Source organism: Asterias amurensis, chromosome 21 (genome assembly GCF_032118995.1).
Source record: "Asterias amurensis chromosome 21, ASM3211899v1".
Taxonomy (NCBI): Eukaryota; Metazoa; Echinodermata; class Asteroidea; order Forcipulatida; family Asteriidae; genus Asterias; species Asterias amurensis.
The window spans coordinates 6,263,342-6,288,929 of NC_092668.1; the positions used below are offsets into that span (position 1 = coordinate 6,263,342).

Sequence of the window (25,588 nt, forward strand, 5' to 3'; positions counted from 1 at the left end):
AATAATGAAGTACCGACTCCTCTTCATCTTTTGTTTAAAAATAGCTGCCTAGTCTTGTCCTGGACAAGTTACCGTTTTACAATGGAGGTATTTTTTTATATTTTTTTTATTTCACAGACACACAGGCATGATATTCTTGCTACTTTTCGATTTTGTTTTTACTCAGAAACAAAATCGGAAATGCCTGCATACCTACCACCAACACTGGAAAGGAAGATTATAAACAACAAACAGTTTGAAGCAGCGATATTTTGACCACATTATTCATTTTAATAACAATTTGCAATCATCATGTCATTTACAGATATACAATTTGACCATGTACAATACAATCTTAATATATACATTGACCCCTCCCATATGAAGCCCCTCCCCTTGATAGGGTGCCACGCCCATCATTAACTACCACCAACATTTTGAAAACAATTCTAAAAATCTTTGTTTCATCAGTTTTATTAAAATGACTTGAGATTGATTTTGATAATAGTTAATAAGGTATTAAATAAACAGGGATGAAAAACCAAATGGTATTAGTATTGTGCATTGTTTAAAGACTTTATCTGACGATATGAAATAAGAGCGGGTTTCTGCATTGCCTTTCCGGTATTACCGAAGAGCTTTTGAACTTCTTTGATGTAGTCTTGTCACTAGGAGACTGCAACATTCACTAAATGTAACAAACTGCAACCTTGTGCTCAATGTCAGAAAACTTTGCTTAGCACACTTCTGCTAAGCAGCAATGAGCAGGAAACCAGTCACAAGTTGTATGTGTGATATGTTTGTTTGGCTGGTAACCTTTATTCTGGTAAGTGTAACTTTGTTATGCTTAGCTATTTTTTTGTGCTGAAGCAACTCTATAAAATTGGGCCAAGACCTGATGGAATAAGAAAGATTGTTGTCAACTAAATTATTAAGCAGAATTCAAACCTCAAAGACCTACTCCCACACCTCAAATATTTTTATTTCTTGAAATATTTACAGAATTACATCTTTGAGTTGAGAAACTCCAAAGATCATCCCAATCACCTAGCATCTCTTTGAAATGAATGATACATTTGGCAAAAGAATTGAATAATTATCATGTAAAGCAAATTGGGTTAGTTTGGGCTGCTATGCTTTTTTCTTTTCTTTTTCTGCCATCCATTAGTTTTAATGTATAAATATTATCAAATATTCTATCCTACAGTTCAAATTGTAACAATTGCAGTCAAACAACCCAGTTTATCAACAGAGGGCTTTGACATTATATTATTATTATTATACAGGAATGTTATCAGCCCAATGACGCGGGGTCAATTTCACAGAGTTGCTAAACACAAAAATGTGCTTTAATAGCGTGAAATTTTTGCCTTGATGAAAACAGGATTACCAAACAAATTTCCACATGTATTTCAGAATAAGCAAACAACAGCTGAATAACAGTAACATGCAATATGCAAGAAACGGAAATTTGGTTTGTAATCCGGTTTTTATCAAGAAAGAAATTTCATGCTAAGCACATTTCCGTGCTAAGCAGCTCTATGACATTGGGCCCAAGGGCACTTTGTAAAGCGCATTGATGCGTTATTGTAAAATGCGCTATATAGGAAGTAGTTATTATTAATTTACAACACGCAGCTTATGTAAAACGCCACTGGTTGAAGATTTATGACTTGGGGTCCAACTTATTGAGTGAATTACACAATGTTTCTTCAACAATGTTATCAGGAACTTTTCAGTAGCAGATGTGGAGTAATTTCTCAAATGTTTTAACAAAATAACAATAATCTTCCTGCATTGTCAAAGCCTTTTATCGAGGCCTTCGTGGCGTAAACAGCAGAGCCACTGGAATAGGAGACCATGCGCCTGAGTCGGGTGTTATCGAGTGGCGAGGCCACTCTCCTGCGTCATCTCCCGTTCCAGTCTCTTGGGATCACAGCTCTCCAAGCCACAAAGGCCGTGACAAAAGGCTAACATTGTCAAGGCTATCAGAACCTGAGTGTACATAAACCTTGATGAGACAACACGAAGCAAGTGAAATTTGAAGATTTGTTTTGAGTGGAATTCAAATAATTAAAAAGATTAACTGAACCGTCTGACATTTTTTGGGCAATTTTCCTTGGAGAAATTACATGTTCATCACAAAAAGACGATGACCAGACAAGTTAATAACCTAATGTGTTAACAAATAATAAAAACAAATGGACAGTGAGAACACTTCTTGCTCGTAATACTATTAATAAAGGTGTATGAAATGCTTAATTGGCAATGTGAAAACAATTCAAATAGAGATCATTATTCTACTAGGGTTAGGACAATTAAAGGAAAAACAAAGGAAAACAAAGTCATGAAATTGTTTTCCTAAAGAAGCAAGTTAAAGGGCTGTAAAGGGCAAAACCATGTTAAAGGCAGTGGACACTATTGGTAATTACTCAAAATAAATATTAGCATAAAACCTTTCTTGGTGATGAGTAATGGGGAGAGGTTGATGGTATAAAACATTGTGAGAAACGGCTCCCTCTGAAGTGCCATAGTTTTTGAGAAAGAAGTAATGTTCCACGATTTTGATTTCAAGACCTTAGATTTAGAACTTGAGGTCTCAAAATCAACCATCTAAACGCACACAACTTTGTGTGACAAGGTTTTTTTTTTTTTCCTTTCATTAATATCTCGTAAACTCGAAGACGGATTGAGCTCAAATTTTCACAGGTTTGTTATTTTATGCATATGTTGGGATACACCAACTATGACGGCTAGTCTTTGACAATTACTAATAGTGTCCACTGCCTTTATTTAAAGGAGGCAATGCGTTCTGTGGAATAAATGACCTGAATAAATGACTGGGAATAACTTGGACAATTAACTCAATCTCAACGCTATTAAACATTTCATGAAACTCTCCTACTATTACAACATATTATTAATATCCATCGTGCCTCAACAACAGTCTAAACATACTTTTTTTTCTAAATTAATCAAAATAACACTTTGTGAAGACACCAACACTATTTTTGTATACGATATACTTTTTGCAAATAATAAACGAGTGAAAACTTTCACTCTTCCGACAAACAAAATCACTTTTGGCCTGAATAACATAAGCACTGGATATAACAAAGCTAAAAACCACTGGACTGGATTTGACAATTAAAAATTGCACTGAGATTAAAATTTTCACAACGCCTCTTAAGATTTAAAAGAAAAACCATCTGGCACTAACTTTCTCTTTAAACTGTGTTCTCGTTCCAAATTATGAGCAGAGATAAATAATAAAGAAAACAATTTTGTTAGTCTAAAAGTTTGTAAAATGTATTTTCATTCATTTTTTTTAGCGTATAAACGAACGTCCAAAGTCACTTTTTGTTTACGTCACATTTTGTCTTTCAGAGAAACAGGTCCTTTGACAAATCTAAACCTAGTTCAGGACTGTACTATTGTACTATTGCATGTATAATCATAACATTCCAAATGCATCAGCCTATTTGAAAAGAGCCTCGGTTTCATTCCCTAGACTTGTGTATGAAGTTAAAAGGGACACATTGCCTTGGGTCGGCCGAGTTGGTCTATGAAAAGCATTTGAAATGGATATGGTTCGAAAGATGTTTTGAGAGTAGAATGTAATGATCCACACAAACATGCCTCGAAATTGCTTGGTTTCCCTTGCTTGACTCCACAAAATGGCGTGCTGTGTTAGTTCAAGGAAAACAATGCAATTCCAAGGCATGTTTGTGTGGATCATTATATTCTACTTTTAAAACATCTTTCTAACCATATTGATTTCATAACATTGATTTCATAACATTGGTTTCAAACACTTTTCAAAGACCAACTCGACCGATCCAAGGTATAACATCTAAAGGCAGTGGACACTGTTGGTAATTACTCAAAATAATTATTAGCATAAAACCTTACTTGGTAACGAGTAATGGGGAGAGGTTGATAGTGTAACAAATTGTGAGAAAAAGCTCCCTCTGAAGTAACGTAATTTTCCACGAATTTGATTTTGAGCCCTCAGATTTAAAATTTAAGTTTGAGCCCTCAGATTTAAAATTTAAGGTCTGGAAATCAACCATCTTAACGCACACGAACTTCGTGTGACAAGGGTATTTCTTCTTTCATTATTATCTTGCAACTTCGCCGACCGATTGAGCTCAAATTTTCACAGGTTTGTTTGTTAATGTATATGTTGAGATACAATGAGTGAGACGACTGGTTTTTGACAATTACCAATAGTGTCCATTGTCTTTAAACAAGATTGAGATTTGACGTCTTTGTTCATTAAGAGTACTGTCGGACTACTCAGTATACTTTTTTTTATAAACACTACCTCTTTCGTATTATCCTTGCCAGCGTTTCCGCCACCAATCCAAACTTTTTACAATTTCACTGATTAATCCACTTTTACTGTGTTACACAGACTCGCGACATTCATCTAACCTAAATTCTGGCGCTTTTTTTTACCAACATGTTTTCTATCCGTACAATTGCTAACCATATCCATAGCCGTTCCTTCTTCATGCAGTAATCTGGGCCCAATTTTAAAGAGCTGCTTAGCAGCCAATTTTGTGCTTTCTGTGCAATTTCTATTTTATAGCGCTGCTAACCGTAAGCACACGAAAAGGCATGCTAAACTTCCGCTGCTTACCGCACGAAAAATAAATGACGTCACAATGCAAATCAATGCAATTGTCTCTCTCCTATGCATGGCTTCAACTTCTGAATTCCATCTTCAATATCAACCTTCTCCATGTCGTAGACATCTTGTGACGTGATCCTTACTACTTCATTAAATTTATCTTCTTCCCGTCAGTGCAAACACGTCGCATCTCCTAAAATAGCATGTACGTCATGCGCAAGTTTGAAAGTGTCAAAAAGTCAAATCTAACTTAAATTAACATAAATGTACAAATTTTACACACAGCATAAATAATACAATGTTTTTGAATGGAGGAATTTTGTCGAGATATGATGTTTTAGTACAGACTTGTGTGTGTGAGATAAGATGTTCTTGCACGGATAATTTTGTTGCAAGATGCAACAATTTAGCTTGAACAAGGTGATGAAGTCTGTGCATGGAGCGTTCTCCTACCCAATACAACATTTTAGCACAATTGAGACACAACGTTTTGCACTGACGCAATGTCTTTCAATAAACCCATTGCACCTGATGTCATACACTCAAAAAGCACCCTCACGGTGGTCAAAATAAGCCCTCACTGGGGTCAAAGGAAGCAAATCATTGGACGACAGATGTTCTTTCTACCTCAGCGTCCCTGCAGCGTTTCGTGTTATGCTAGGGGGTGACTTCAACAAATTTCCTGATTACTTAGCCGAGGGTTCCGTTTGAGGGAGAATTGGAGTGACAATGGGTATGGGTGACCCCTTCAGGATGGCTGGGTTAAGGAGGAAGGGTAGAGGACCTGCCTGTTTAGCATCTTGACCCCCCGGTAGGGATCCTAGATAAGACAGAGGCGGCTGGAGAATGATGTTGGGTTGGCTCGTCACCGGATTGACGTCCTTGGCTACCGTTTGGGTCGGGGTGGTGATGGGTGTGGGTGTTGTTGTCGAGGGCGGGTCAGATTTAGCGGGCGTTGTGTCAGGTGCAGCTGGGGTTGGAGGGTCTGCTTCTGTGACGAAAACAAGATCAAAGAAAGAAAAACAAGATTCAAAAAATGTGACATACTTTTTTGGCTGGTAACCTTATTCTGGTGAGCATTAAATATTGTTTTTCCTGAGCTACTTTTTGTGCTACATGAAATTTATCCCAGATGATGATGATGGACAGAGAAACATAAAGGCACCAGAACAAGTGTTTTTCTTGGCATCGGTCTGGTTTACATAGGCCCTTTTCGAATCCACGACTTCGGCTTTGGATTCGGCATCAGGCTCTGTTCTCTGAGCACTTCTGCAAAGCACGCGCAACTGTCATAACAAACACGGGGCCAAGCTAGCCTGAGCCGAATCTGGAGCCGACGGTGTGGTTTTGAAAAGGGTCATAATGGAAGAAAATCAAGATGGCCGACTTACCCTCTGGCTTTGTATCCACTGTGCTTGGCTGCTCCTCGTTTGGTGACCCATCTCTGACGATCCCGTCGGGTGTAGGGGCGTTTGTTGTGGCACTACTCGGTGCTGGATCTCTGTTTACTACTCAAAAAAAAGTTTGAGTTCGAGGGAAAGAGAAAAGGTCTTCATGAGTTCAACCAGATTTCAAGGGTGGGGCGTTGCACCCAAACAGCTCTGCTTACCAGGGCCGATTTCACAAAGAGCTAAGATTGATCTTAAAGACACTGGACACTATTGATAATTGTCAAAGACCAGTCTTCTCACTTGCCGTATCTCAACATATGCATAAAATAACAAACCTGTAAATGTTTGAGCTCAATAGGTCATCGAAGTTCTGATAATAATGGAAAAAAAACACCCTTGTCACAAGGAGTTGTGTGCTTTCAGATGCTTGATTTCAAGACCTCAAATTCTAAATATGAGGTATCGAAATTAACCTCATGGAAAACTACTTCTTTCTAAAACTACTCCACTTCAGAGGGAGCCATTTCTCACAATGTTTTGTACAACCAACCTCTTCCCATTACTCGTTACACAGTAAGGTTTTATGCTAATAATTTTGTTGAGTAAATACCAATAGTGTCCACTGCCTTTAACTGCAAATCAATCGTATTTGCAAAGTAAAGTGTGATGTCACAATACAAACCACTATGGTAATACTGAAAATTTGTCTTATGATGAATTTTATTGCTTTGTGAAATCTGCTCCGGGGCTCAATTTCATGAAGCTGTTAAGCAGAAAATACTGCTTGACAAATTTCTAAGCAAAAATTGAGTGGGACACCAGTCAATTTCTGTTTAAGCAATGCTATTCTGTGCTTAGCAAGTTTTTGTGCTTACAGGCTTTATGATACTGGGCCCAGGAACAAAGAATCTGCGATTGCAGGAGCAGGGAATTCTGCGCTTACGTCAAGCGTATTTCAAGGGTTAACAGGGAATTAAGGCTTGCGCGCGTGTGTACTCCGCATTCTTCACTTACACAGTTAACGCAGAAATTTGTGACTGTGATCTTCAGCGCAGAACTCGGCGGTAAGCAGAGCCATGATATTTGGCAGTTTGCAACAGTTAACTCTATATTCACAATTTAATCTCCACACAATTTTAAAAATAAAATAATTTATTCTCAACCACTTACCAGGCTCGTGACATTTAAAGACTTCATCCCTGAGTCCTGGCAGAAAGCAGTCGATCCTCTCCCAGGTGAAGACCCAGAGCTGACAATCTTTCCCCCTCTCGGATCCTGGGTCGGTTCGGAAGACGTTGGCAGTGTCCAACACAAGGACCATGTTCTTGAGTGACTGGGGTATTGCTTCATACTGCAGAAGAAAATTAAGAACTTTGGGGTTCAACGGAGACAAACTGAGGAGAGTTGGTTTTGAAACCTGAGGGGTCCGGATTAATATGGTGGCTGAGCTATCTAGCCCTTATGTTGTAATACATTGTTCAGGGGGGGGGGGGTTAAGAAATCAAAGATTTCTGGAAACTGTCAAGAAGATTGGTTTGAATGGAGACAAACTGACGGGAGTTGGGTTTGAACCCGAGGTATCCGTGGAAACACAAAGTTACTCAATAAAAAGATTCTAAGTGTACCAACCAGTAATTCACTCTTGTCAGCATGCATGTACTTGTCCATGAAGTCCAAAATGGTAAGCCACAAAGCGGTAAATGTTGCCAGAGATAGAAGGGGTGTCAAATGCTGTAAGAAAACCTGTTAGGGAAACAAACAAAATAAAATTTTACAGGCACTGGACAGAATTGTTAGCATACAAACTTACTCGGTAACGAGCAATGGCAAGCTGTGATAGTAGAGAAACAACAAGCTTATATACCTTTTCCTTTTGATAGTGTGGATCAAAATAGCGGAAGCTAGCCGCATATTTGGCCCTTACAGCATCTTGTTCCTGCCGCATCCCCTTATACAAAGAGCAATAAGAAACACTACAGAGCCAGACTGTGCTGAGCCAGAATCTTGTACCTTCATTTTTTTTTTTAACAAGCAATGTTTCATTCTGCGGGACTTGTTTGTCCATCCAGCGCAGATTTTTTTTTCATGCAGCGTAATTTTGTTTATGCAAAGTTTTTTCTTAACGGCAGACTTCTATTTTATGAATTTGGTAAAACCTCAGGTCAGCGGAAGAGTTGCATGCCTGATAATGGAAGACAAGGTATTTTATCAGGAAGGTTTTGAGTCTTATGGTTATCACAGGCCTTACCTTGCAGAGTAGCGTAGCAGCCCTGCTTCTCGTCTCCTCAAGACCCACCGGATCCAGAGGATTGATCTGCTCAAGGAGCTTAGCCAGGAGCGGGAAGAGGACTTTATTAAAGCAAGACTCCCACTCTACGGCGGAAAGGGTCTGGAGATCATGGACTAGGAGAGCTCTCTGGAGGTAGGTCAGAGCCTGCATGCGAACCTGTCGACGGATGTCGCAGCAAAGCCTTGCGATACCTTCAAAAACGAAATCAATCAAAATTACCTTTGATTCAATTCAATTCAATATTTTATTAGTCATTAGAGGGTCTTGGTACTTTTTGTATGACACAAGACACAATATCCACAGATTTACATTAAACTTACAGGGGTTGAAGATAAAGATAGTAAAACAAGTCACAAAAATAATTTTCGTCTCAGGAGACGAAAACTATTTCAGCATTTAAACTGTATTTCCGAGACGTTGTTTTATTCATTCCTCAAAAAACTTCAGCACCTCAGCAAGAAATATTTTAGGGTTTAGCTTTCTACTCAAATGATCTTCAAACGAAAGTTTAACGTAAATCAAAGGACATTGTGTTTTGTGTTACGACAAAAGGTACCCAAATCCTCTAACTTTTTGTGAAATCCACCCTGCATTCTTCTTATAATGTTGATTGATTGCATGGTCAGATTTACATAGTGTCATGATTACCGACCTTGTAGTAGTGGGCACCAGCATTTTATCCATAATGCACTTGCGCCAGCATCGATGGTACTCCCTGCTCCGTCCTTCTGTTCCTCCTCGGCCCACGAGCTGAAGATAGAGGCTGCCCTCGTGTGAAGTGTGTGCATCAGGTCCAATAACTAATAATAACATCGAAAATTTGAAAAATAACAGAAAAATTGCTTTGAGTTTCAATAGTTACAAAGATAATATTTCAAAATCAAGTTTGCTTTAAAGGAACTCTACAGAACTGGTAGAAACAAAAATCACACGGTCTATTTCTGATGATAGTTGAAAACATCCCATAAAATATTTCTGTCTGAAATGTCATGCATGTATTTGATGAGAAATAAATAATCTAACTTTGCGTTCAGAGTTTATCACTCATTGAGTGTTTTATTCATTTTTATTTTGGCATCAATACAATGCAAAATTTGTAATCGGTTTTTCACTATTCTCTAATGACCCAGATGGCCGATCTATCTCAAATTTCTACTGGTTTGTCAGTCTATGTATATGGTGGATTACATAAAGTGCTTACACTGCCAGCAACTATTTTATTAGCAAAAACCCATTCTGTAATGTTTCTTTAAACGAAATGATAGTTGGTTAATGACAGTCAGGTTGGCTCAGTGGTTTCTTTCCCTGCCTTTCACCTTTGCAGACCCCGGTTCAATTCCCCAACCTGAGCCTTGCATGTAGATTGGATTTAACAGTCTCTACCTGACTGCGTGGGATTTTCCTATAGGGGTTTTCCTCCCACTTCTAAAACTGAAATTTCTTCATTGGCTTCTTTACAAAAAGTTGGTGTGATGTTTCCATTTGGATGCTTTGTCAACTACATATAATTCAATAGGAAACTTTTAGGACGCTGGTGGCAGCAGCATAACGGTCCATTTTTGCAGCTCTGAGCATGCGCCCACATGCTCAGTATTGCGCACGTAGGTCTGAGAGCGCGCAGACCTGTACAAAAGGACCGTCCAAAAGTCTCATTGGTAATACTTTCATTGACGACCAACAGCCCAATTATCATTGAGGAAACCCTTCTTTTTTAAATTCAACCAATCATCAGCCACTATTCTGAAAAAGTAAGAAAAAGTAATCCCTTCCTAAGCGTTCAACCAATCAAATCACATTACCTAGACCGAATCAACCAATCACCTCCCACAATTTGCAGTGAGTTATCATCCAACCAATTAAATAAAACTATTAAGAAAGAGCAAATCAACCAATCACTGACCTGTATTGAGAGTGAGTGATATCCACCAGGCGGCCCTTCATCCTCTCCGTCTTCTAGGTCACACATCAGAGACATCTTTTCCGGGACAGAGTTCGTCTTGGCCATGTTCTTCTTATGCTTTTGGTTCCGCGACAACTTGGAGTTTTTCCGATCTTTGGATGGCTCGGGTTTCCTCTGTCTGTCGTGTTTTAACTTTCCTGAAAATTCAACAAGGTCACGGCAGAAATGTCAATTGTGCAAAATGGTACTTCTCTATAATCTAGATGAGATGAAGGTGACTCTATAAGGTGTTCACGCACTATGTTCACCTCTTGTATTTGTTCTGATGGTTTTATTTAAGTGTATGACCCCATTTGAACTTGACTTCCAGTTTTAACCGGAAGTTGAAATTTTATATCCCTTAAAAAGTTATACTCGCTGGCGTGCTGTAGTTTTTGAGAAATGGAGTAAAACAATGTCCCATACTTCTTCTTTTTTTTGTCTGAGGAGACGAAACTTATTTTAGCATGTACAACAGATTTACGCGACTCTCTTGAAAACATTGCTATGTGAACTTTCTGATTTTTTTTCTTCAAAAACTTGTCAACCAATGAAGCTGAAACTTCTACATGTAAATCATATTTCATACATCTTTGTTTACAATGAGCAGGGTTTCATAAGGAAGTGTCGTGGCCAAGCAGTTAAGAGCACCAAATTCAAACTCTGGTGTTTCTGATCAGCAGAGTGTGGGTTCGAATCCCCGGCCATGACACTTGTGTCCTTTTAAAGCAAGACACTTAACCATTGCTTCGTCCTTCACATGGGACGTAAGCTGTTGGTCCCATATGTTGTGTAATGCATGTAAAAGAACCCAGTGCATGCACTTATCGAAAAGAGAAGGGATTCGCCACGGTGTTCCTGGCTGTGGCCGCTGTATGCGCCGTAGCACCATGTAAACCATTACATGGAGTGCTAAGGATTAGGTATCATAATTTCGAAATCTTCGTCCCACTCACCTTGCAGTAAAAATAATTGGCGCTTTGTATCCTATTGAAAAAGGCGCGTTATAAATACGTTTATTATTATTACTATTATGAAGAAGTTTATTTTATGCTATCTACAATACATCCTACAGAGCCGGATCCAGACTATGGATCTGAGGCGCTAAAGGGGTGATGTTATTTAATGGACAGAATTCTACGTAGTATGTGAGCTGTGCCGAGGAGTGCAATCTTCTGGACTAAGTTGATGCTTATGCTGCCAGGGATATGTTCAATGAATTTCTCCAGTCCTTTCTTTACTAGTCCCAGAGCTCCGATGACCACTGGGATTGTCTCGGTCTTCATACTCCACATTCTGCTAATCTCGATCTCAAGGTCTTTGTATTTGTATTTGTATTTGTATATTTGTATATTTGTATTTGTGTATTTGTGTATTTGTGTATCTGTGTATCTGTGTATCTGTGTATCTGTGTATCTGTGTATCTGTGTATCTGTGTATCTGTGTATCTGTGTATCTGTGTATCTGTGTATCTGTGTATCTGTGTATCTGTGTATCTGTGTATCTGTGTATCTGTGTATCTGTGTATCTGTGTATCTGTGTATCTGTGTATCTGTGTATCTGTGTATCTGTGTATCTGTGTATCTGTGTATCTGTGTATCTGTGTATCTGTGTATCTGTGTATCTGTGTATCTGTGTATCTGTGTATCTGTGTATCTGTGTATCTGTGTATCTGTGTATCTGTGTATCTGTGTATCTGTGTATCTGTGTATCTGTGTATCTGTGTATCTGTGTATCTGTGTATCTGTGTATCTGTGTATCTGTGTATCTGTGTATCTGTGTATCTGTGTATCTGTGTATCTGTGTATCTGTGTATCTGTGTATCTGTGTATCTGTGTATCTGTGTATCTGTGTATCTGTGTATCTGTGTATCTGTGTATCTGTGTATCTGTGTATCTGTGTATCTGTGTATCTGTGTATCTGTGTATCTGTGTATCTGTGTATCTGTGTATCTGTGTATCTGTGTATCTGTGTATCTGTGTATCTGTGTATCTGTGTATCTGTGTATTTGTGTATTTGTGTATTTGTGTATTTGTATTTTTATTAACTATCACTATCACTATCATTATCACTATCACTATCACTATCACTATCACTATCACTATCACTAATATTATCATTATCATTATCATTATCATTATCATTATCATTATCATTATCATTATCATTATCATTATCATTATCATTATCATTATCATTATCATTATCATTATCATTATCATTATCATTATCATTATCATTATCATTATCATTATCATTATCATTATCATTATCATTATCATTATCATTATCATTATCATTATCATTATCATTATCATTATCATTATCATTATCATTATCATTATCATTATCATTATCATTATCATTATCATTATCATTATCATTATTATTAAATCATATTTCATACATCATCGTTTACAATGAGTAGGGATTCATGTCATGACCAAAAAACTTTATCTACAAAAGGTATCAAAACCCTTTAAAAATGCTTTAAAAACGAACCAAAGGATCCCTACCTCCATTCACGGTAGCCTCTACAAAGCTCCTGATGGCATGGACACACGACTCAAAGTTTGATGGAGTAACGTGAGCAGCATCTCTGACGAGGAACGCCAGAGACTCGCAGCATTTCATCAAGGCCTTAGTGTCGTGGTGACTCAACGTTTGGTCCAGGGCAATCTTGAACTGATTGTGAGGTTTGGTGACATCTTTGGAGTGGGAACTTCTGTTGGAGCTTTCCTGGTTCACCTACAGGGGGGAAAAGAATTTAGAGTGTCATGTTCGAGCTTAAGTCATCGGAGTGTGGGTTGGAATCCCGGTCATGATACTTGTGTCCTTGAGCAAGATGCTTTACTGTAATTGCTGCTCTTCACCAGGGTTATGGGTACCTCAGAGGGTACCTCATTTGGAGCATTTGGAGTGCAGCTTAAGGTGGTAAGGGATCTGACTTGCACCAGGAACAGAGATATTGACAAATAGGGAGTCTGCCAAAATAGGGCTACATTGTAGATACATTCTGTAGCTCAGTTGGTAGAGCGCCGACGTATTAAACTGGAGGTTGCTGGTTCAAACCCTGCCCAAGTAAATTTTGTATTATCAAAACTAGTTAAATTAGTTAAATATCTAACTATAAGAATAGTATTCTTAAAACTTACTTTTATGACCCTATCATCCGACAACGTGGAGACGTCCGGCTCACTGATGGTTCGATGAGGTTTATTATGTTTGAAGAGTTCACTGTCCGAGGTGTATCCTTGGTCTGATGCGCCGCTGACACTACCCACTGAGACCTCGCTGTCTGATTGTGCTCCTAAAAGAGATAAGATTATATTAGATTGGATTAGATTAGATTTCTTATGTTTGATTTCTTATGAGTTCACTGTCCGAGGTATATCCTTGGTCTGACACTACCCAACGAGACCTCACTGTCTGATTGCGCTCTTAGAAGAGATTAGATTAGATTAGATTAGATTAGATTAGATTTGGTTTCTTATGTTTGAAGAGTTCACTGTTCGAGGTATATCCTTAAAAACAAACAAAACTGTCATTGACATCTTACCTGCATCTTGGTTATTCTCCTCCTCTCTCTTCAAACTCCTCAAATGAACCGCTGGAGACGCGCCAGCGCCGACGCACTCCAGCAGCGTAAATAGCGTATACCAATCATGAGAGGTGTGGATGTTGGCTGCGTTGGTGCGGAGCAACTCGTGAAGGCCGTACGCAACCTGACGACAGACTCGCTGTAAGACAGATTTCTTCATGAGGAGTAACATCCGCAGTGACGTTAACACCTATTGAAAGAAAAACAAAAATTATAATAGTAACAAACCACTCTAAAGTGGAAGTGTCGTAGCCTTAGATCTCGAGGGTCTTTCTTAGGATCTGCGCTGTTCCCAAAAGTGCCGTCTTCTGCAACAGATCTATTCTCACATTTGTCACTATTTCGTCAAGATGTTTCCCCAGTGCTTTCGGAAAGGTGCCGAGCGCTCCAACCACCACGGGAACTACTTTCACTTTCGCCTGCCAAATCTTACTAAGTTCCCTTACCAGGTCTTGGTACTTTTGGATCTTGTCCATCTCCTTCGAAGCTACCCTTAAATCTCCCGGCACAGCTATGTCAATGAGATGACACATCTTCTTTGCCTTATCTAAGACTACGACATCCGGGCGCCTACGTTCTATAACATTAACAGTATTATTATTATTATTATAACCTACCTGAGTAGCGATGTCATCTTTTCTTAGAAGACGAATGGCTAGCCTAAGGAGACCCACCACTGCTCTCTCAACCAGCTGACTGTACTCCGAGGTAGAGACAATAAGACTGTAAAGATGGTCACAGATTCCTTGCCATAACGTACCCACACGATCCCTAGAAAAGACACACAAGTTAAATATCATTTAAAAACTTACCCAGTCAGTTTCCCTTGTAGTTTATATGGATATCTGAAACAAAAAAGTTGCATCCCCATAAGGTGATCCCCTAGCTGCCGCTTCCCAGGTTGTATCGTAATTTGGGTGTGATCCCTGGCTACACTGCAGTTGACGGTTGTATGGCTTCTGACTGGCACCCCGAACAAAGATTTTGACCACCAACATAGGGCTAGATAGCTAAGTTGGTAGAGCACCGGCACGTTAATCCGGAGGTCGTTGGTTCAAATCCCACTCTAGTCAATTTTTCTTTGTTCAATCCCCCAAATCAAGATAAATAACTATGATTCGTTTTCCTTATTCCCATGTGTAGTGCCCCTCCCAGTGATTACATAAGGGGTAAGAAAATATAACCCCCACAGAAAAATACAAGTTCCCATTCCCTGGAAAGCGTAGACATGTGGCAACCTTCTCAAACTGTCCATGTGGCATCCAGCAGCCTACAAAGCTGATTGGCTGGCTGTGATCTAAGTACCATGGTCACTGCCTTCCCGATTGGTTAAGGCACCCAGCAGGAAATGCAACTCTAACCCAGGGTTCTCTTGGTTGCTCATGCCCACCCAATAAGGCCTTTTGAAACATGGCAGACACAATGCTTCAACACTATTTGTGTGTACACACCAAAACCAAACAGTACACTCCTATCAGGTCCGCCATACATGTACCTCAAAAAGGCTTAATGTGTTGCTCAGGACTGTTCACGACAATCATACTTTACTTACGAAACACAATCAGACATCAGTAACACGATCGTTCAATTAATTCTTTCAGTGGAATTTTACTATATCGTGCCTGCGGCATGCATTTTGGGAATTAAAATTAGTCGCGACTACTGTCAAAGTGACGCTTATTTGAGGCGCAACTAGTCGAGTAGTATATTTCACATGTCGCCAAGGCCAAAACAAAGCATGTCTAGTGCCTTTCACATCTCTTACCTGTTTTCTAAGACAACTCTGATAAGGAGCTCTAAGTTAAAGACAGCCGCCTCCTCCTCGTAAGAAACTCCAAGGGAGTCTGTCGCTTCAGGCCCTTGGGAGGCAAATGTCAAGGACTTCATCAACTCTTGTAAAGACTCTTCTCTCAGGAATTTACTCTCGGTGATCAAATGTTCTGGATGACAATCCTGAAAATGACAATAACGACGGAGGACGATAAGAAAGAGTGTTCGTTTATTCAGCAGCACCAAATTTATGGAACAACTTGCCACCAAACATTCGTAAATTGCATTCACAAAGTCTTTTTAAATCACATCTCAAAACCTTCTTTTTAAGAAAGCCTATGGTAATGTGTAGTGAGTTTTGTATCTGTTGGTTTTTAATGTTATAGTTTCTCCTTCAAGAAAGACTCTGCTAGGGTCGAAACGTCAGGCCATTAACTATTTTTTGCATTTATACCCTCGGCCCATTTGGTTGGTAAGTTGTTTGCAACAGCTAGTTCTATTTTCTCAGTTTATATTTGTGTGTGAACTTTTTAAATGTTTTCTTGTACCAAAGTTGCTTTGTTTTTTTCTGCCTTCTTTGTTTTATGGTGTTCATGCACCTTTTTTGCCTGTAAAACTTTGAATGCTACTTTGCTTGTATGTTTTACTGGTAAACTTTTCTTAAAACTGCTCACTTAATGTATGTAATTTTCTTAATCTTTTGCCATTTTTACTGTTATGCGCCCTCAAACAGGCTGGTCCTGGAGAGAGCGCAATATAAATCCAATAATTTTCTATTATTATTATTACTATTTATAAAAAAATAATGTGAGGAGCATTGTTTTCTGTCTGTTCTATTTAGGGTTTTACCCTCTTGCCATGTGGGTGTTTTTAAGTTTTTTTTTTTAATTTCCTTTAATTAACTGTTACATTTTACTGTTTTATAATTAATGTTAAATACATTTATCTATCCTGTTATTTGCCCTGTATGGATGTTAAATAAAAAATATAACAAAATAATTTTAAAAAATAAAAAATTGAGTAAGTGTAAATAATTTATCTTCATAGTGACATTGCTATGTTGATGTTAGTCAATATGTCTTTGAAGAAAAAACTTGCTTTGATTCTCGACATTCTCTTCGTCTGTCATTAAGCCTAAATACGCGGTCTGATTGGCATAGTGGTATCTTTCCTTGCTTTTGACCTCTAGGACCCCAGGTTCGAATCAAGCCGGGGGCACTATGTGGATTGGGTTTTCAGTCCCTACCTTGGGTTTGTTTCACGGTTATAACCAATAACTGTTTCGGTCAATGGCTAGTGATCAACTAATGGCAAGGTTAAAGACACTGGACACTATTGGTAATTGTCAAAGACCAGTCTTCTCACTTTGTGTATCTCAACATATGCATAAAATAACAAACCTGTGAAAATTTGAGCTCAATTGGTCGTCGAAGTTGCGAGATAATTAAGAAAGAAAAAACACCCTTGTTACACAAATTTGTGTGCAATTAGATGGTTGATTTCGAGACCTCAAATTCTAAATTTGAGGTCTCGAAATCAAATCCGTGGGAAATTACTTCTTTCTCGAAAACTATGGCACTTCAGAGGGAGCCGTTTCCCGCAATGTTTTATACCATCAATCTCTCCCCATTACTCGTTATCAAGTAAGGTTTTATGCTAACAATTATTTTGAGTAATTACCAAGTGTCCACTGCCTTTAACTGAAACAATTATTGGTTACAAACGCCAAAACGCACCCCTGACTGCGTGGGTTTTTCCCTGGAATAACTCCCTGGGGTTTTCCTCCTACATGTCAAACTGAAACTTCCTCCCTTGTCTTCTCTCCATTGGGTTATTTGCTAGTACAACAATAAAGACACTGGACACCTTTAGTACTTGTCAACGAGCCAGTCTTCTGACTCGTCGTATCTCAACATATGCATAAAATAACAAACTTGTAAAAATTTGAGCTCAAACGGTCGTCGAAGTAGCAAGATAATAATGAAAGAAAAAACACCCTTGTCACACGAAGTTGTGTGCTTTCAGATGCTTGATTTTGAAACCTCAAATTCTAAATCTGAGGTCTCAAAATCGAATGTGTGGAAAATTACTTCTCTCTTGAAAACTACGTCACTTCAGAGGGAGCCGTTTCTCATAATGTTTTATACCATCAACCTCTCCCCATTACTCATTACCAAGTGAGGTTTTATGCTAATAATTGTTTTGAGTAACTACCAATAGTGTCCACTGCCTTTAAGATCGCTTTTCTGAGAATCCTTGGCTTCACAACCAGAATGAAAGAAATAAAATAAAAACAGAAGGAGTTGTTTCTTTATACCTCGATGCAGCTTCGTGCTTGCTCGATGACTTCCTTGTCTTCACTTGTGGGTCCTTTCTGCGTTGACGTCTCAGTGTTCAGTGTAAAGTAGGAGTAGAACGAGCCGAGTAAAGACGAATCAGACCTGAGCATGAGACAAAAGAGAGAGACAAAGAGGAAGAAAAACATCAGTCTCCTTTTGATGACTAGAGCAAGATGGTCAAAACGTTGAGACCAATTCAAGAACTGACTTCGCGGTAGTGCAGTTAATCACGATCCGATAAGCTATTGAGTAGTCCAAGCCAATTTTCTATACCTTCCGCCTGGGTAGTAGTTAAAAAGCAGGACAGTTCTTTTCGGAACTGAGAAGTCTCCTGAAAAAAAATCTTAAATCTACTTCGCGGTAGTAGAATTAAAACAAGAATTGGTTATTACTATTATTATAACTTTCACAAGTTTTGAGACACTTGGAGTTTCGAACATCTCAGGTTCTTAAGTTTTAAGACGGCCAGTAGATGTTCTTCAAACAGTTTTGATACCTTTTGTAGATCAAATTTTTTGGCCAAGACATGAATCCCTACTCACTATGAACGAACATGTGTGTAATATACTTTACTTGTAGAAGTTTCAGCTTCATAGTGGTCAAGTTTTTGAGAAGACAAACAAATGAAAGAGGGATGTTTTCAGGAGAGGCGCGTAAATACAAGTACTGGTAAGTACGTTGTACATGCTAAAATATTTTCCAAGACATTGTTTTACTCATTTCTCAAAAAGTACAGCACCTCAGCAAGTAATTTATCTTGAAACCATGTAAGTTTAATGTAAATGTGTGCAGATTTGTCTTTTGTGTCGTACAAAATGTACCCAAACCCCTTAAGATGACTTACTTGACTGCTGGCATCTCTTCCCGGATGAGAGACACCCTTCCGCTGGGATCGACAAAGTCTTGCACCTCGATCATCTCAATGGGGAGGAGCTTAGCGCGATACAGCTGCAGCATACAATCTAGTAGATTCTTCCATCCTTCTGCTAGGATGTCTCCATGTCGATGAGCGAGGCCGAAGACTGTCTTGGCCGCTAGGTGGGCTTTGGTGTTGGCTCCGAAGACGATCGGGAGACTCTCAGGGGTCTGGTTAACAGAAACAAAAACATTTGGGGTTGAGGAAGGAAAAATCACTAGAGCAGGATTTGAACCAAGGACCGCCGGATTGAGGTGCTGGTGGGCTACCAACTGATCTATCTACCCCTATGTTGGCAGTCTCTATGTTGCCAATATCTTTACAGCATACAGCAGCTTTCAATAGTATAAAGCATTTTGAGAATCATTTGACTACGAAGCAATGAGGATGTGGAAAAAAAAATCATTTTTTTCCCCCCAAAGTTGAATCTGTGAAGCGTTACTGTCAGATACATTTCTCAGATGGTGTGTTCCAATTATGGTTTATTCTTCCTACATGTAAGTGGCAGAACTGCTAGGATTTTCGACGATATATAAGAAACGCTATCATCTTTTAAAATGAAACGTTCACAAGATAGTTTTGTCGTTTATAAACGAAAAGTATACTATCCCCTAAAAAAACCTATCTTGATTGGTTACCAATCCTCAAACAAAACAATCCTCAAATAATAAAAACCTAAATAAACCTTTTGTCAAAAGGAAAATTTGAAGCTTTACCTCCATTGAATTGAGAAGCGTTGTGAATTTGCAGAGGGATATAACCAAGTTGTCAAACACATCCGTCAATCCATAGTGAGCCGATATCATGGCACATTTCCTGCCAAAAAAAAGGAAACCTCTCTTAAAATAAACAGATTTGTAAGATTTGAACTTAACATGGTGGAAGTGTAACTATCCGAAGGATTTGCGGTAATACATATGAAAAACTCTTTTGAGTAGTGTTGGTTCTAAAAATAACCGGTGGTTAACGTCTCAACGTTTCATTCAGTATGATCAGCTCTGATCGTCTTCAACAGAGTCCAGCATTCTCCTGAAGAAGATCAGAGCAAACTGATTGAAACGTTGAGCAGTTAGACACCAGTTCTTTTCAAATCAATCAATCAAAAACCTTTATACAGCGCCAAAATCAACCAAAAGTAGTGCAGCTATCCCATTACATGGTGCAGCTGTCAGGAAGCCCATAGCCTCGCACAAGAGCAGTAATCTTGCGAGAGCAGTTTCCCGACAAAGTATCATGAGCTGTTAGTGTTAGACTACCACCGCAACAGACCGATCGCCTTTAGATGGTGATTGTTTTCGCGTTTTTTTGTGATCTTATGGCTTGCGCTCTGTAGTCTTATTAATAGTGTTACTTCTCTGTATGTACTGTTTGTGTTGAAATAAATAAATAAACAAATAAACAAGTTTATAACGACGTGTCAACAAGTCTATATCCCTACCTGAAACCAGCAATAGCTTTCTGCACTATGGTCTCGTCCATTCCTTTATCAAACACAAATGACAACGCTGCGACTGTCGGCCCCCAGGCGAGTAGGAACAGCTCTCGATCCAGGTCTCCGCACTGGGCGTGGAGGAACGTGCCCTCAGAAGTCGCTCCTCGCTTCAGTAAGACACGCCAGAGATAATTCTCTCTGACCAGACCGGTCTGCTCCGCCGGCATCACAATCTCTTCACTCCTGCAAATTCCACAAAATTTTGAATGAATTTATAATAATAATAACAACTAGCGTGATGCCGCGCTTTGCGCGGCACCCCGCTAGATGATGAAAATCCTTTACACAAATATTTCGAAATGTAATGTGGGTGAGGGTGTTATACGCCTCTCTCAATATTTATGCATGGCGTCATAATTCTACCCCAAAATGAAGCTATTGCACACGTTTGCCACTACTTGCAGTGGCTGCGCCCACCTCGTTTTGGGTTAGACGACGTACCTTATGCATATTTCTAGAAACTATAAGGCTCCCCCGTGAGCTTTATAGGGGTCTAATATTTTGGGCCTCCTTAACGCTATACGTTTTTCAAATCAGCGTTGATAGGTGAAACTGACTAAACTGACCGACACACTGCTCTAACCAATTTTGTGAATGGACTTATTCAAAGGAAACTTAATGTCGTTTTGCTTAACAACTTTGACCAAATGCAAAGTTCTTTTTTACAGCTTCAAAACAGCCTTTGACGTACGTGTATAAATTTCACAAACTTCCGTGATGGGGTAAACTCTGAAACTGCAACACTGTACCTCCATGAACAGACCGTATTCTAAAACGGTATTCATGTGCTCATTTGAGTTTATTGGCAAAAGATAGCGTCCATAGTTTAAAAACAGCAAGATACATTTTGCATCAATAGTGCAATTTCTGTATGGAGATTTTTGTAAGTCCGAGGTCGCCACCCACTTTCAACCTAAATTGGTCCCACGGCGACGTCCTTCACCAAGCAACAGGTGGCCTGTCTCAAAACCAGACAACACACCACTCACAATACACTGACCAGAATGTAAGGAGAGGTTAGGCTCTTTGTGTAAGGCCCCCCCCCCCCCCCACCCCAAAATGTTATTAATTGTAAAGTTCCCTTAGCACCTTCCAACCTATAGCCGGCCCTACCCAATGTTTCCAAATTATAAAGCATCCGTTTGATCCCATCCTTGTCCATCATGATAATTCTCATGCCGTTTGGAAGTGAATGCTTTTTTATAAATATTCGACATTTAATCTTTTCAACAAATGAGTCACCTGTCAGAAAGATTTCTAGGAAGTCTGATAACAACATCGACCAGTGGTTGACACATGGTCGCCTGCGAAACATCAATCTGTGAGTTACTTCATTCATTCAATGCAAATTCGTGAGATTTGTTTCAGTTTTGTCCTGGCACCCAGCCTCTTCGACCCTTTCGACCCTGCGCGGCAATGAATGAACCAATCTGGAGAACCATGCTTAGTACAACATGAAAGTAACCCGACCAAAAAGGGCGGATCGAATGGCGGGTGGGCGGGCAAGGGGCAATGAGTGAACCAATCCGGAGAACCATCTGCGAAACACTGTCCAATGAGTCGCCTGTCAGAAAGATTTCTAGGAAGTCTGGTAACAACATCGACCAGTGGTTGACACACGGTCGCTGCCCAAACTTTCTCCAATCAGATGACTTGTAAGTGGGAGTTTGGGTTAGGGTTTTGTAGACTTGCAACCCGACGCCTGAAACCACACAAACGTATTGAATTCCACACACTTAACCGTGTTGATTTCCACAAGGATGCCATGCCACTGGACCTTCTAATTTTCAATCCAAGATGGCGCGGGTTACGCTTTTAATAGTATAGATAAGAATAATAATTGGTTTTATATTGCGCTTTTCACACACCCATAGGGCTTCTCAAAGCGCTCCAACATCATTACTGGTAACTGGGTCATTTAATTCACTCCTTAGCCTTGCTCAAGGCAGTCGCATTATTCGCTCCGAAAAGACGCAGCTGTAAACCCACCCGCCGTATACTCTGTGCATGGTGTGTGCGATCACACCGAATGACCCACCCGTATACACACTGTCACATCGCACGAATACTGTTCACACAAGTCATCGCACTCGTACACCACTAACCGCATGCGGAGGCCGTCAGGCCGACAGCCTTGTCGGATCTGTATCTTCCCGTTTTAATGTGTTGTATTGAAAAAATTCCAATAGTGGACGAAATTGGGGGGGCTCGAGGATATGCTAGTATGCAGCTCATGAATATGTATATCGTTCGTCAGACCTATCAGACAACACAGGATGTGAGGCAAATGAATTATTCATTTTGACGTCCAATCACGCACTTCCCTTATCACGACCTTTGGACCCTATCATGCGTCCGTGGTGGTGGTGTGTGAGGTAAACATGTCTCGTCTTTCGCGGGCATTATGGTAATGAGCTGACCGTGGGAACTCTTCGCTTATTATAGTAATGAGGTCAGTGGCTTCAACACAGATCCTACAAGGCTGTCGGCCTGACGGCCTCCGCATGCGGATAGTGTACGGGGGCATCGTGTCGTGCGATGTTACGCACAGTGAATACGGCTGGGTTTTACGCACAGTGGATACAGCTGGGTTTTTATACAGCGGCGGTCTTTTTTCGGAGTGAATAATTCGACTGCCTTGAGCAAGGCTATTCACTCCTTAAACCATCTCAGCGCCCTGGGGAGTATACAGCCTGTGCCAAAAATATGTGCCACTAAGCTAAATAAATCACAAGCACCATATCTGCCCTCACAGGTGCCCATTTACCCCTGGATGAAGAGAAAAAATTACAGTCAATTATCTTGCTCAGGGACATAGGTGTCATGATCGAGTTGTCGAACCCACACTCTGCTAAACAAAACATCAGAATGAGTTTGGTGCTCTCATTTGTGGGTATTAAGTGATCAGTGAGATAAGAATTAGAGTTGTACATTTACGTTTATTTTCCTACACGGTTAAAACGGAACTTATGACTTCTGTTTAATAACGGTTTGCACTAATTCTAATTGGAAAGATGAGATGTCGCATAACATAAAAAAGCCGGACGACCACTTCAAGGTGAGGGCTACACTGAACTGATTTGGGCTATCAACCCAAATCAACTGCCACAAGGGGCATATTGCCACCTACTTCTGGAGCTGAAACAGGGTTCTTACCCTTTACAGTTCGTAGAGACCAAAAAACCTTCTTTGATTGTTATAAGATTATGAAGAAAAGAGGAAGTGTCTCATCCGTTCGGAACCTGGGAGTAACTTTTGACAACTCCATGTCAATGAGTGAACATGTCACTGGTCTCTGCAGGTCCGTTAACTATCACATACGCAACATCACAATGATACGCAAATACCTGGATTATGACACCTGTCGTTCTGTTGTTTGTGCACTGGTACTCTCACGCCTCGACTACTGCAACTCCCTTCTCACTGGACTGAAGCAACATGATCTCAACCGCTTACAAAAACTCCAAAACAAGGCCGCTTGACTGATCCATAAGAAGCCAAAGTATTCTCATGCCACACCTCTGCTCACGGATCTCCATTGGCTTCCAGTCGACCAGCGAATACATTTTAAGACGGCACTGAACATGTTCAAAACTGTATCCAATACTTTCCCATCCTACATTTCATACACACTAGATCTCAGCAAACCCAAATGTGAAGGTCTTCGATCTCAATCCAATCTGGTGGTACCTCGATCCTCCAAGAAGTTTGGAGACCGTGCATTCTCCATCGCTGGTCCCCGCAACTGGAACTCACTCCCAACAAACATCCAGAACGCTTCTTCTGAAGAACAGTTTAAAGGACTTTTAAAAACACATCTGTTTAATCGTTCCATCTAATGTGTTTTTGATTCTGTCACTTTTTGTATTTTTGCTTTATTACTATATTACTATATACTATTTTTGTATATTACTAGTCTTTATTCTCTTCTGGGTTTTTGGTTGCATTATCCCTATTATTATTATTATTATTATTATCTTACTTGATGGCTGTGAAGATCTCCTCCAGCATGGCTGCTTCAAAATCAGCATCCCCGTTAACTTTAGAGAGATTCCTTTTAAATTGCTGCAACAAGAAACAAAGAAGAGATTCTCAACATACTGTGCAAGTCTAACAGATTGTATAACACAAACAAGAAAACAACTCTAACGAAGACAACATTTTTTATTTGTATATACAACAAAATTACCAGCAGCAGAAGTTGGAAGGGTCAAAGAACATCTCAAACATAGCGACACTCACATATTAAAAGGCAATAAATGGTAAAAAGTACAAAATTTACAAAATGCTACATAAACATTACATGAAATCAAAACTTCTTTTTTGAATTCTTTTTCACACTAGTCTTGAAATAATGCTTATGTTTGAAGTGCTTTGAAACGCTCTTCAGGCTGTGATCAAGCTTTATATCTCATTGTCTACAGATAAGTTTCGGATTGCAGGAGATCATCTCAAGACATCTCAGAGGATATACTTGATATACTTACATCCACATTCATGGGGATATTCTGCTTCTTGGCGTTGTGGTTGTGTTGGTCAACGTTCAGCATGATGACGGCATAAGCCAATGTGAACGCAGCATCTGTAGTTGCAAAGGGCAGGTTGTTGCTTGTCTGGGGGGAAGAAAGTATGCAATATGGGTCAGTTTAGGAGACATCTGGAAACTCATTAACACATAAGAAGGGGTCAAGATGAGCCCCCCCCCCCCCCCCCCCCCTGTATGCTTCGTTTTTGAAAGGGCATGACCACCATGGCATTTTCTCCTTTTTTATAGGGCACCCTATGAAGGAATGGTAAATTTCTATTGTAACAATTCAAGGGCACCAAGACAATGAGCAGGGTGCATGCAGGCAATCTCCTTTGTTGTCTCCATGAAGTATCAGGCCTGACCCCATTCTTCTTTACTTTCCAAGTGTTCCATAATATGCTGAATGATTTAAGATACATGTAACTTGAAGCTATACCCTCCTCCATCTCCCTCACCCGGTCTCCATCCCCCTCCCCTACAGATCCATCTTGTTCCTCACATGCCTGTGATCCGAGTTTTTCACAAGATGCTGATGGGCTTAAGATGCTTTTACCCTCCGTAGCGCCTTCCCCCTTGCCTCAAGATCCATCTTGTTACTCACATACCAGTAATCTGAGAAGTGTTCCACAAGGGTGACTAAAGATGCTCAAGTTTCACCCTCCATAGCCCCCCATCTCCATCCCCTTTCCCCATAGACCTTTCTCACA

General features: G+C 39.8%; 1 protein-coding gene across 2 annotated transcripts in view; it reads right to left on the reverse strand.

Annotated features, from left to right (window-relative positions):
* Nucleotides 1-268: 268 nt before the first annotated feature.
* Nucleotides 269-25,588, reverse strand: part of LOC139952844 (Golgi-specific brefeldin A-resistance guanine nucleotide exchange factor 1-like) — a 48,961-nt gene continuing 23,641 nt past the window's right edge. For both annotated transcript variants that reach the window (XM_071952102.1, XM_071952101.1), the window contains exons 18-35: nucleotides 24,841-24,966; nucleotides 24,336-24,418; nucleotides 20,300-20,536; nucleotides 19,578-19,677; nucleotides 18,790-19,031; nucleotides 17,924-18,047; nucleotides 15,602-15,789; nucleotides 14,454-14,607; nucleotides 13,795-14,026; nucleotides 13,391-13,545; nucleotides 12,752-12,983; nucleotides 10,197-10,393; nucleotides 8,949-9,096; nucleotides 8,255-8,487; nucleotides 7,636-7,749; nucleotides 7,177-7,357; nucleotides 6,007-6,123; nucleotides 269-5,606 (exon numbers count right to left, since the gene is read on the reverse strand). In XM_071952102.1, the coding sequence (XP_071808203.1) occupies nucleotides 5,302-5,606; nucleotides 6,007-6,123; nucleotides 7,177-7,357; nucleotides 7,636-7,749; nucleotides 8,255-8,487; nucleotides 8,949-9,096; nucleotides 10,197-10,393; nucleotides 12,752-12,983; nucleotides 13,391-13,545; nucleotides 13,795-14,026; nucleotides 14,454-14,607; nucleotides 15,602-15,789; nucleotides 17,924-18,047; nucleotides 18,790-19,031; nucleotides 19,578-19,677; nucleotides 20,300-20,536; nucleotides 24,336-24,418; nucleotides 24,841-24,966 (3,168 nt within the window). In that variant the 3' untranslated portion in view covers nucleotides 269-5,301. The remainder of the gene's footprint in view (nucleotides 5,607-6,006; nucleotides 6,124-7,176; nucleotides 7,358-7,635; nucleotides 7,750-8,254; nucleotides 8,488-8,948; nucleotides 9,097-10,196; nucleotides 10,394-12,751; nucleotides 12,984-13,390; nucleotides 13,546-13,794; nucleotides 14,027-14,453; nucleotides 14,608-15,601; nucleotides 15,790-17,923; nucleotides 18,048-18,789; nucleotides 19,032-19,577; nucleotides 19,678-20,299; nucleotides 20,537-24,335; nucleotides 24,419-24,840; nucleotides 24,967-25,588) is intronic.